A 13,550-nucleotide genomic window follows, 5' to 3' on the forward strand; every position below is an offset into this window, starting at 1 on the left:
TCTGACATTTTCATTATCCTCAAAAGAGAAAACTGAAAAATGCTATTTATTCCCTTAAGATATAAAGTTCATCAGCAAATTATGCCAGAAAATAAATCAAGGACATGTGCTTTCCAGAATATTGCTTCACGTGTCAAACCAGACAAAGTGGCTCTGAATTAAATAACATGTAAAGTATATATATCTGTTCTTTAAAAAAGCTGGCAAGAGCAGCTACTGAAATTGACACTGCAAAGAGGACCGATAAAATTAATTTTTTAATGAAAAAGTACTATTTACTTTCTTTAATCAGATACAAGGCAACGATCATAAAATGGCTAAAACAATACCTGTTGTGTAACAACTAACATAATCAAATTAATAAATAGGGATTCATATAGGCATATACTCAATTCATATTAGCCCAAAGAGGACATAATGGAATGGAGATTATAATTTTGAAATATATATAATATTTAACACTATTAATGTTAGTTATTATGTTTTAAAAAAAGAGGGCTTTTCTACTATACTTGATAAAGGCTTGAAAAGAACAAAAAAAAGAGAAATTGGAAAACATAAAATAAATGAAATGGAAGCACTAAATATGAAACAGAAAAAGGCAAACAAACTATGCTCATCATATAGTCTAATTGCTTTTAAGTATGGTTGTTCATTAGAAATCACATCTAGAGCTTTGGAGGAAAAAACACCACCACCACCTGGGCATTTGTTATTTTTCAGAAAATTCCAAGATAACTCTAATGTGCATCTGGAAAATAGGAAATTAACATGTATACGGTATTATTAACTAAACTCCAGATTTTGTTCAAATTTCACAACATTTGATGCTACTGTCCATTATTTTGTTTTCATAACTTAACCAAGTTTCCACATCTTATTTAGTTGCATTGAACAGCTTCAGTGGCATGCAACAAATTCTGATAAAACTCTTTTCATTTTTATCCTGTTACAAATATTCTCTGATTTTCTTTGTTATGGCTTCTAGGACACAGACATCATTTAAAGGTGGACATTTAATTTCCAAACACATGCGGTTTTTTAAACATCTTTGATGTTAATTTGACATTTACATGCTTTCTTTTTTATAATCACCCTCTGTGCTTTTTGGTCTTTTAACTTTATTGAGGTTTTTTCAATAGCTAAGTCAAAGATCTCTCTTGGTAAATGTCACATTGCACCTTAAAAAATGTGGGTTATTTTCAAGTATCTTTTGATACCGATTTCTAACATAATTCCACAGTGATACAAGAGGCAGACTCTGTATGATTTCAATACCTTTAGACCATGAAATTTTTGCACCTTGTTTTATGTCCCTGGATATGTTCCAGTGTCTCCTGGTTTACAGTCTATCGCAACTTGAATAGAATTTGTATACTGCTGTTGTGTGAAAATTATATAAATCTTAATTATGTTGAATTGGTTCCTAGTGCTTTTCAGGTTTACTATATCCTTCTACTTTTCATTCATTCTATTACTTTTTGAGCGTCTGATATTGAAACTCCGACTAAAAATCTTAATTTGTCTACTTAAAAACATTGTAATATATATTGGAACTATATGTAACTTTGTTCTGTATGTTCCAAGTTTCCTGTAAATGTGTTATCAAACTTTCATAATTTAAAAAATAATTTTAAAAAAGTAAATAGGGCTTTTTATTTTTGGTCCATTTACCAATACTATAATAGATTACCAGTTACAGTAACCAGACTATAACAATCTTTAAATAAAAGCATTCTGAAACGCAGCTTTACAAAATTTAAATTATTATGAATTAAGAATTCAAGAAAGGTATTTACCATAAGATTCTATTCATATCAACGAATTTATAGTATTTACCTTGGCACACAAAGTGCCCAAAGTAAATAAAAATAGACAGCCAAATTTTAACCTAAATATAAGAGGAGCGATTTACTCTGAATTTTCCACCCCCAAAACTAATATATTTTTTATTTAGAAATAGTTTGGCATCATTTTAACCTCCAGTGAAATGGCTAAGAAATAGAGGAAAATAATAGAATGGGAAACACAAGAGATTTCTTCAAGAAAATTAGATACCAAGGGAACATTTCATGCAAAGATGGGCTCAATAAAGGACAGAATGGTATGAACTTCACAGGAACAGAAGATACTAAGAAGAGGTGGCAAGAGTCCCCGCCGGCGGGCCATCGCCTGCGTCCCTCGGGGCGCGGCGCCGCCCGCAGGACCGGGGTCCGGTGCGGAGACCCTTCGTCCCGGGACACGGGGCGCAGCCGGAAAGGCGGCCGCGCCCTCGCCCGTCACGCACCGCACGTTCGTGGGGAACCTGGTGCTAACCCATTCGTAGACGACCTGCTTCCGGGTCGGGGTTTCGTACGTAGCAGAGCAGCTCCCTCGCTGCGATCTATTGAAAGTCAGCCCTCGACACAAGGGTTTGTTTTTTTTTAAAAAAGCAAGAATACACACAAGAACTGTACAAAAAAGATCTTCAGGACCCAGATATTCACAATGGTGTGATCACTCACCTAGAGCCAGATATCCTGGAATGTGAAGTCAAGTGGACCTTAGGAAGCATCACTACCAACAAAGCTAGTGGAGGTGATGGAATTCCAGTTGAGCTATTTCAAACCTTACAATGATGCTGTGAAAGTGCTGCACTCAATATGCTACCAAATTTGGAAAACTCAGCAGTGGCCACAGGACTGGAAAAGGTCAGTTTTCATTCCAATCTCAAAGAAAGGCAATGCCAAAGAATGTTCAAACTACCGCACAATTGCACTCATCTCACACGTAGTAAAGTAATGCTCAAAATTCTCCAAGCCAGACTTCAGCAATACAGTGAACTTCCAGATGTTCAAGCTGGTTTTAGAAAAGGCAGAGGAACCAGAGATCAAATTGCCAACATCCGCTGGATCATCGAAAAAGCAAGAGAGTTCCAGAAAAACATCTATTTCTGCTTTATTGACTACGCCAAAGCCTTTGACTATGTGGATCACAATAAACTGTGGAAAATTCAAGAGATGGGAATACCAGACCACCTGACTCGCCTCTTGAGAAACCTGTATGCAGGTCAGGAAGCAAGAGTTAGAACTGGACATGGAACAACATACTCGTTCCAAATAGGAAAAGGAGTACATCAAGGCTGTATATTGTCAGCCTGCTTATTTAACTTATATGCAGAGTACATCATGAGAAACGCTGGGCTGGCGGAAACAAGAGTGCCGGGAGAAATATCAATAACCTCAGATATGCAAATGACACCACCCTTATGTTAGAAAGTGAAGAATTATAGAGCCTCTTGATGAAAGTGAAAGAGAAGAGTGAAAAAGTTGGCTTAAAGCTCAACATTCAGAAAACTAAGATCATGGTATCCAGTCCCATCCCTTCATGGCAAATAGATGGGGAAACAGCGGAAACAGTGTCAGACTTTTTTTTTGGAGGGGGGCCTCCAAAATCACTGCAGACCGTGATTGCAGCCATGAAATTTAAAAGACGCTTGCTCCTTGGAAGGAAAGTTATGACCAACCTAGACAGCATATTAAAAAGCAGAGACATTACTTTGTCAACAAAAGTCCGTCTAGTCAAGGTTTATGGTTTTTCCAGTAGCCATGTATGGATGTAAGAGTTGGACTGTGAAGAAAGCTGAGTGCTGAAGAATTGATGTTTTGAACTGTGGTGTTGGAAAAAACTCTTGAGAGACCCTTGGACTGCAAGGAGATCCAACCAGTCCATCCTAAAGGAGGTCGGTCCCGAGGGTTCATTGGAAGGACTGACATTGAAGCTGAAACTCCAATATTTTAGCCATCTAATGAGAAGAGCTGACTCATTTGAAAAGACCCTGATGCTGGCAAAGATTGAGGGCAAGAGGAGTAGGGGACGACAGAGGATGAGATGGCTGGAATGCATCACTGACTCAATGGACATGAGTTTGGGTAAACTCTGTGAGTTGGTGATGGACAGGGAAGCCTGGCGTGCTGTGATTCATGGGGTCGCAAAGAGTCAGACACGACTGAGCGACTGAACTGAACTGAAATGGCTAATTCAAGCAGGGATCATGAAGTAATTCTAATGTCATTAGGTAAAAGACAATTGGCAAAGTAGATATTCACAAAGTTTCACCCCAAAGATTATAAACTAAATACAAGGTGAAAAATAAACTATTAAAATTGTGACACTGGTCATCTCAACCAAGTGATCAAATGTAACATGATTACTTATAGCAAAATCTGAATATTGCAGGCCTCCTGATGGGCTATAATATGAAGCACATCTGTAAAATATTCTTACCAAATCTATTTAATCTGAAATAAATCATGCCTTTAAACCTAACTTTCAGTTTATAAGAAATACAAAGAAACAAATTCAATACTACCACAATAAAGCAAACTGTTTAAAAATCATAAAAATAGAAAAATCTATAAGATAACAAATATGTTAAACTGGTATTTTCAAAAAGCCAACTTATCATTTTGAAAAAGTAACCAGAATAATTTTAGATTTAAAAAAAAAAACAACAGAAAATGTTGTTTCAGTACAATGAGGGGTTTGAGGGAAACCGGAAGAATTTGTATATGGACTGGCTATATTAAGTTTCTGAAGTGTTCTATTATTATGGTTATGTAGTTAATTGTAGGACATGATGGCTGAAATATTTAAGAACGAAGTGTCATGATGTCTACAATCCAGTTTCAAATGATTCAGTGAAAATATATGATAAAATATTAAAATAGAAGGAATGCAGTAAGGAAAATCTACACAAGATCATCACGTTGTTCTTTCAAGTTCTCTGAATTCTAAATTTTTTCATAATAAAAAGTTAGGGGAAAAATAATTTGTAAAAATAAAGTTCATCTTTACTCTCTTCCTGTTATCACAATCTAAAAGGAAAAAAGTCAAGTTAACTGAAGCACTGTGTAAAAAAGTAGGCTCAGATCTTAGCAGAGATAGGGTTGATCCAAATTCTTCACACATTAGCTATGCAATTCTGTAAAAGATAAACAATTCTCCAAGTTTTAATGGAAAAATATTAAGCTAACACCATGGCACCTGACAAGCACTCAATAAAAGCCTTTTCCTTCTCCCACCAAACCCCTCATTTTTTTCCCCCTATACTGACGTGGTTGAATGCACAATGACTTTGCAAATACCTGCATCAATTACCTGTTATGGAGGTGTGTCTGCTTACTTAGATTATTTAGTTTTCAGATACTAAACAGTTAACCTTTAAAAAACAACAACAAAACGACAAAGTTAACCTAACCCCTGGGGACTGCTGGTGGGAAGGTAAAATGGTGCAACTGCTATAGAAAATAGTTATGGACAAACTATAAATTTAATAATAATAATAATAAAATTATTATAAGATTCAACAATTCTACTTCTAAGGTATACATCCAAAAGAATTGAAAGCAGGGATTCAATTGGGTATCTGTACACCCGGGTCATAGCAGCATTATTCATTATACCAAAAAAATAGAAGAACTCAGGCATCTATCAAAGAATGAATGCATAAACAAAATGTGGTATATACATATAATGGAATATTACTCAGCCTTCAGAAAGAAAATTCTGACACATACTGCAACATGGATGAACTCTGAAGACATTATGGTAAATGAAGTAAGTCTGTCACAAAGAACAAATACTTTGATTCCACTCATACAAGGTACCTAAGAGTCATCAAATTCAGACAGACAGAAAGTAGAATGGTGGCAGGCTAGGGCTGGGGTGAGCAGTGGGGAAGAAAAAGAGGAGTAATTCTTTAATGGGTATGGAGTTTCAGTTTGGGAAGAAGAAAAAAGTTCTGAAAATGGACGGTGCAGTGGTGGTGGCTGCATAACAATTTGAATGTACTTAATGCCAGTAACTATACACTTGCTGCTGCTGCTGCTAAGGCGCTTCAGTCGTGTCCGACTCTGTGACCCCATAGACGGCAGCCCACCAGGCTCCTCTGTCCCTGGGATTCTCCAGGCAAGAACACTGGAGTGGGTTGCCATCTCCTTCTCCAACGCATGAAAGTGAAAAGTGAAAGTGAAGTTGCTCAGTCGTGCCCGACTCTTAGCGACCCCACAGACTGCAGCCTACCAGACTCCTCCATCCATGGGATTTTCTAGGCAAGAGTACTGGAGTGGGGTGCCATTGCCTTCTCCAACTATACACTTAAGAATGACTAAAACTGTAAATTTCATGTTCTGTGTATTTTACTAGAATTTTTAAAAATAATTTCTGAAAAAGAATCTAAAAAATACATAAGCATATTTATTTCAGGACATACTGAAATACTGCTTCTGACAGTTTGGGAGTGGAAGAAAACTGCAGTCTTTAAAGTATCTGTTCAGTCACTCAATCTGTCCAACTCTTTGCAGCCCCGGGGATTGTAACCTGCCAGGCTCCTCTGCCTATGGGTTTTTCCAGGCAAGAATACTGGAGTGGCGTGACATTTCCTACTCCAGGGGATCTTCCTGAACCAGAGACCCAATCCAATCCAATCCAATGACTCCTGCATTGGCAGGCAGATTCTTTACCACTAGCGCCACCTGGGAAGCCCCTCTTTAAAGTACCAATATATATACTGAATTATTGAAATTTTATAAGCATTATTCTATAATGAAAAAAAAATTCAATGCTAATTATTTGGGGGTCAATGATATATATTCAGCATATGTTTTAAAATACTTGAGCAAAAAACAAAAATAACTAGAGAAGAAACAAAACATGTATTGTAAACTGCTGGTAATTGTTGAAGACAGGATGATGGATAGACCCAGAAGTCATATGGCTCTGGTTTTCTTAGTATTAAATTTTTTCATGATAAAAAGTTAAATATTTTCAACCTACAACTCAAAAAAAATAATATGCATAAAGTTTAATGTATTCAGAAATAATAATGTTTAAAGAGATAAAAAATTACTTTAGTTGGTAAGAATGTACTATTATTAATTCTCTTTAATCACACACACACACAAAAATTTTACATAAGCCACAATTATTTCATCAGAATTCTTTTTACTCTAGTTCAGTCGCTCAGTCGTGTCTGACTCTTTGCAACCCCATGGACTACAGCAAATCAGGCCTCCCTGTCCATCACCAACTCCCGAGCTTACTCAAACTCATGTCCATTGAGTCAGTGATGCCATCCAACCATCTCATCCTCTGTCGTCCCCTTCTCCTCCTGCCTTCAATCATTCCCTTCTCCTGCCTTCAATCTTTCCCAGCATCAGGGTATTTTCCAACAAATCAGTTCTTCACATCAGGGGGCCAAAGTATTGGAGTTTCAGCTTCAGCATTAGTCCTTCCAATGAATATTCAGGACTGATCTCTTTTAGGATGGATTGGCTGGATCTCCTTGCAGTCCAAGGGACTCTCAAGAGTCTTCTCCAACACCACAGTTCAAAAGCATCAACTGTTCTGCACTCAGCTTTCTTTATAGTCCAACTCTCACATCCATACATGACTACTGGAAAAACCATAGCTTTGACTAGACGGACCTTTGTTGGCAAAGTAATGTCTCTGCTTTTTAATATGCTGTCTAAGTTGGTCATAGTTTTTCTTCCAAGGAGTAAGCGTCTTTATTTTCATGGCTGCAGTCACCAACTGCAGTAATTTTGGAGCCCAAAAAAATAGTCTCTCACTGTTTCCATTGTTAGCCCATCTATTTGCCATGAAGTGATGGGACCAGATGCCATGATCTTAGTTTTCTGAATGTTGAGCTTTAAGCCAACTTTTTCACTCTCCTCTTTCACTTTCATCAAGAGGCTCTTTAGTTCTTCTTTGCTTTCTGCCATAGGGTGGTGTTATCTGCATATCTGAGGTTATTGATATTTCTCCCAGCAATCTTGATTTACTCTAAAACCAAGTACTATGTTTTCAATATACTATTTATATAGTTTATCTATAATTTGAAATTTTTAATTCATTTGAGGATGATGAAAAATGATTGAGTTTCTGTTAACTGTAAACCTCTGAAATGTAAACTTCTTTGAACAAGTTAGTATGGCTCAAACTAATACCAGAAATTCTGAGAAACCTGGATACCAATGGGAAAACTATACAGGTTATACCTACCCATGAATTAAGTGAAACTAAATGTCTCCAATGTCTTCTATAGGAAAGAAGAGTTAGGGACTAACATGCCCATAAATGCCTACAATATTCCAGGTTCGTGTAATTTCATGCTGTGAAAAAGGATATCTATAATAACAGATGAGTATGAGCTCAAAAAGATTAAGTCATTTCACCAGTGTCCCACAAATAGGCACAAATCAAAATAAGGCTAAAATTTAAGATCTCTTCCTGAAAAAGAGACCCTACCAATAAGGAGAAGGAAAAAAAAAATTAAAAACATAAATTCCTTTTTTAATATAACTATGTGAAATTATAATTGTAACCTGAAATGCAACTTATAAAGACAGAAAGCTGATGGTGGAATAGGAAATGACCTGGCATAATGAAAGAAAGTTAATATAAATCTCCATAGAAAGAAATAATAAGAAACAATTCTGCTTACTCCGCAGTACCTCAGAAAGGCTTAGAAATCTGAGGTGCTGGGAGAGGCAAGATGACAGAGCCACACTGCTTCACCCTCCCCACCGCTCCACACGTCCCCCACCCCCCTACACACACTCCTAAGGGAATGAGAGGTCTTCCGCAAAACTCAATCAGTGTGGCTCGTCTCAGGGATGACACACACAGAAAAAGGGAGACATGACGTGCTGGTATGAAAACAAGGAGACAAACTGAAAAGTTATAAATCAGTGAGATTTGTAGCTGTCTTCTCATACCCAGCATTAGAACCTGACATCAAAACTCATTACTTCTGCCAGTCCTCTCCTCTCTCCATTATTCCGTTTGTACAGATGAACAGAAAAATGAAGGAAGAAACTGAAAGCCTTCTTACCCACCACCTAGAGGAAAACAAACAAACAAACAAAAGATAAAAAACAAAGGAGTTCATTAGTCACCAAGCTTTGAGAGGGCTTCCCAAGAATCCGACTGCAAATCTAGAGACACAGGTTCAATCCCTGGATCGGGAAGAACCCCTGCAGAAGCAAATGGCAACTCACTCCAGTATTCCTGCCTGGAAAATCCCATGGACAGAGAAGCCTGGAGGGCTATCCAGTCTGTGGGTTGCAAAGAGTCAGACAGGACTTGGTGACTGGGCACTCACGCATGCTCATGCATGCCCAGTGAGCTTTCAATCAGCTCTGTAACATTCTCTTGATTATAAAGGAATTGCTAACAATCACACAGATCTGAAGAAAGCTTTGAGCAAAAAGAAAGAGACAAAAACAAACAGAAAAAAAAGTTAGAGGAAGCAGATACAATGCAAGGCATGGAAGAACATGCCAAAGAAACTATAATTAATATCCTTGAAGAGATAACAGAAGATGCTCTACCTGTGAAAAAGAAATAAAATGCTATAATACGGAAACAGAGAAGAGTTCATAAAATATTTTTTTTAAAAGACATCTGAAATTTTAAAACTTGGTTAAAGGATTGAAATCTCCCAAATAGAACAGAAGACAGCTGTCTGGAGATCAAAATTCTCAACATCAACACTGGAAGCCAGGCAATAAGGTAACACTTCCAAACTTTTAAGGGAAAATAATTTCCAATACAGAAATCTCTCAACAGCCCAACAGTCAAGCGTGAGGTTAGAAGAAATAAACCTTCCCAAGCCAAAATGAAGGAACAAACCAAAAGGCAGGCATGGGATCCAGGAAAAAAGGACTCAACAAAAGTGAAACAAATTCCCAGACTGTCCCAAGATGACAGCTTTGAGGCAGGCTTAAACAGAGAACAAACCAGAATAAAGCGGGAAGAAAGACAGCTATAGAAGGGATGACTATAGGAATAAATGGAACTGCTAAGTTTATCTGACAGATTTGACCATGTGGAAAATTGTACTGAGAAGCATTTTATAGAGCTGCTAGAGGGCAGAGAGAGACAAAACTTAGCAAATGAAAAAACAAAGCATAAAAAACAAAAGGTTACACAATAAAATAAAATCACAGTAAACTACTATCTCACCAGTGACAAATATTTGGTCAGAATGATGAATACTCTTAACCTGAATTTAATCTAAAATTGCAGAATAACAGTATTAGAAAGATGAAGAAAAAGCCTAGTTTGAAAAATCCTTGAACATCTATCCCTTTAAAATCACTGATATTTACATATACCAAATTATTCAATTCTAAGGAAAGCCTCTATTTTCATTAAATTCTGTAACTACACTTTCAAGGCAAAAAATTAGTGAAATGCCCTGGTTTTGTCTTGGGATCCTTTGCAGGGTCATTCTAAGGAAGTAAGTTAATAAAGGCAAAACAAAAATGCTAACAAAAATCAGAAAATCGATACAAGTTTTATTGGTTACTGGATGCAGTTAAGGCAGCTTACTATCTAGTAATATGTCTGTTCTATTTTTTGCTATAAGTTAAATGGTGGACACCAGCAAATATTCACTTTTATCTTCTACACTTAACAGTTAATAATTCATTCTGTCTTACAGGAAAATGGGGTGTGAACTCTTTAGTAGATTACCTCTTATATACAGCAGAACTTGGTTATTCATAGTTTTAAAAATTTAAGATGTTTTCCACTTTTTCTTTTTATAAGAAAGAACTTTTACTTGATGACTCAGGTTATCATGCAAGTTAGCTCCAGCACTATGACAAGATGGCCTCAGAGGCTTTAGGTGTGTAAGGCATCAGTCCTTATACTTAATGAACCTAGACTGCTAAATTTTTATAATCCCCCTGTCCATCACTTTTAACTTTCAGATATGCAGTCAACGGATCTGTCCTCAATCTGGACTGACCCATCTTTCATAAGGGGTTTTAAAAAAAAAATCATGCTTCTGACTCAAGTAACATTCACTAAATGCCCTACTTTTCACACACACACTTTCATTTAATGCAAGTAACTTCTTCTGGAAAGGTAGCCAATGTAAAAATGCAGCAGTTCTGACTGAAAACTTATAAAAAAAAATTCTACTAATAAATACAGGAGCTTAATTGTTTAATGGAGTTTAGGGGCTGGATCAGATTTTCACCATGAAATTTACCATCAAGACACTGCAAGCAGTCCTCCTCACTGACTTTTAGTTTTTTCTCTATAAAAGTAGCATTTCCATTCAAGAAAGAGAAGAAAATTTTACTACAGCGTTACTATCTAGTCACTACTCAAAAAACCTATCAATCATGGAAAAACATGTTAATGTAAAAGCTATCATTGCTTACACTCAGGCTTAATAATGTAAGCTGTTACCTTCAAACAGAGGACTCTACATGCAATTTAAAATTAGAAAACTTTTTCTTTAACAGCCATTTCACTTTATTTTTTATTTTTTGCCATTTTACTTTAAAAGTGATTTATGTGCTCCATTTTTTGAGTTAGAATTGTTAAAGAATGCCTATTTATTTTCAGCCATTCCAATACACTGACAATGCTATATCCATATTCACTTCCTCAAAGAACTTAGAAGTGCAAATACAACGTTTACACATCACAAGTAAGACTAATATTGAGCTGTAAATGCGGACTTCCTGGCACTTTCAACTTTTAAATGTAATTATTCGAACAAAATTGCTTTAAAACAAAAATCACCTAAAATCTCAGGCTAAACGTAGTATAAATCCTGTCCTCAAAACCACTTTTCTAAACAACACTCTCCAAAGCTGTGAGATCCTTTGCCTTGTGCCAGAGTACCTGATGGCTATGCTTAGATATCAAAAATTTGCTACACGCAGACCATCGAAGTAACACTGTTGTTACACACTCATGTGCAGCATTTTTTAAAACTGCGAAAAAATACAGAATTTTTCACGATCTAAGGTACCATTAGATCAGTAATGCTAAAAGTGCTTGACATTTCATTTTTTCCTAAAACATACTGTGACAACACCGTGTATCAATGTACATTTATGATAAAGATCATTACGTGCTTTCAGCTTTTGATCACATAAAAATCTAATTTTCAACCAGTCTCCACGTGTACCACTCTCAAAACATTGTGCATGAAATGGCTAAACAGGGTTACCTATTTTACAAAAATACTTTCTGAAAATTATATATGCTTAGCCTACATTTTAAAAGAAGACCGTGTAGTCCTATCTGCAAAGAGTGCTTAAGAATTTGCCTTTCTCACAAGAGTGTAAAGCAATCATCCTCCAATTAAAAATAAATTTTAAAAAATGAAGAGTAAAGAATTTGCCATACTCCGATGCTAAAACATTCTGCAGCCAAGTATTTGGTCAGGCCAAAAACAAGTCAATGTTCCTGATTTTATCACTTGCTGCAAGAAAGAAAAAAATTAAATATGGCTGAAAATTCTTTTTGAAGGGTGGTATTTCAAACAGGACCACTCAAAATACTTAAGGGAGAGGAGTGTGGAGGGAGGGTACCTTATGAAACAGCACACTCCGGGCCCTGCACACTACCTCATTTCCCTAATAGGGATGAAAAGCTCAGGCCTCTGGTAGCTTCCAGCTGACGCCAATGCTCTCCACACCCCTTTTCTTGATAGGATTTTCTGGCGTTGGAGCCAGTGTCACAAATATAAATTCGTGACTACGTCTAAACGGTCTAATAATCAAGCACATCTTTTACAAGACCAAACCTTTCCCGATCCCGTTCCCTCAAATCTCCCTCTATAGTCAACACACCCAGGCGGGTCCTCTAGATCGAATTCTACAAACCCTGCCGCGCATTAACTAGGAGGCAGAAACGATACAGAAAATGAGTTTCGGCCATTCCCCACTCTGCGACCGAAATTACAGGCTCCATTTCCTGTCCCCACGGGGACCGCAAAATCGCCTGCAGTGAAAGGGAAGCCTCCCGCCCGCTCCCGGCCGGCGCACGCGGCCCCCGCACGCCCCCAGCCCGCGCCCCGCGGGCGCGAGCTTGTGCCTGGGACCCCGGGCGCCCTCCCCTCCCCCCTGCCGGCTTCAGCACCCACCTCGCGGCAGCGGCTTCATCTCCCCGTTCTCCTCGCGGGAGGCCCCGCCAGCTTCGCCCGCCCCGCCGAGACCGTGCCTCCTTCTTTCCTTCTCTCGCTTCTCCTTGGGTCTGCGCGGCTTGGCGCTGGCCGAGGCGGCGGCGCCGGGCAGCAGGAGATGGTGAGGCTGAGCGTGCAGCAGCGTAGGAGGCACCAGCAGTTTGCGCGGCACCGGCTGAGGGGAGGAAGCAGAAACAGAGGAGGGGACGGCCGTGCCAGCGGAGAAAGAGAAATTGCTCCGAGCAGACGACGGGGAGGGGGCAGCGGACAGAGCGGCAAAGCTCCAAGACCCAGGGCTGCCATAGCTCTGAGACGAAGGTGCGGCGGGAGACTGCAGCTGCCTGCTGCTGCCGCTGCTGGCTCCTTCTCCGTTCAGTCTACGCGGCGCCTTCTTCTCCTCAGTCCGGATCTTCTTGGCGGACAGAGGACCCGACGGGTCCCGGGGTGGGGCTTGCAGTTTGCCAAACGATTCTTTCTCCGAGACGGCAGCGGGGGCGCCTTGCATTAGGCTCGGCGGTTCCGCCATTTTGCGCTCCTGTTGTATTTACTCTCCTCGGCTCCCGGGCGCGGGGCA

The 13,550-nt window shown here is 38.6% G+C and overlaps 1 protein-coding gene across 1 annotated transcript in view; it reads right to left on the reverse strand.

Annotated features, from left to right (window-relative positions):
• Positions 1-13,543, reverse strand: part of RSBN1L (round spermatid basic protein 1 like) — a 79,137-nt gene extending 65,594 nt beyond the window's left edge. The window contains exon 1 of the mRNA XM_061165170.1: positions 12,938-13,543. Within this exon, the coding sequence (XP_061021153.1) occupies positions 12,938-13,502 (565 nt within the window). The 5' untranslated portion in view covers positions 13,503-13,543. The remainder of the gene's footprint in view (positions 1-12,937) is intronic.
• Between the last annotated feature and the right edge of the window lie 7 nt (positions 13,544-13,550).

Source organism: Dama dama, chromosome 18 (genome assembly GCF_033118175.1).
Source record: "Dama dama isolate Ldn47 chromosome 18, ASM3311817v1, whole genome shotgun sequence".
Taxonomy (NCBI): Eukaryota; Metazoa; Chordata; class Mammalia; order Artiodactyla; family Cervidae; genus Dama; species Dama dama.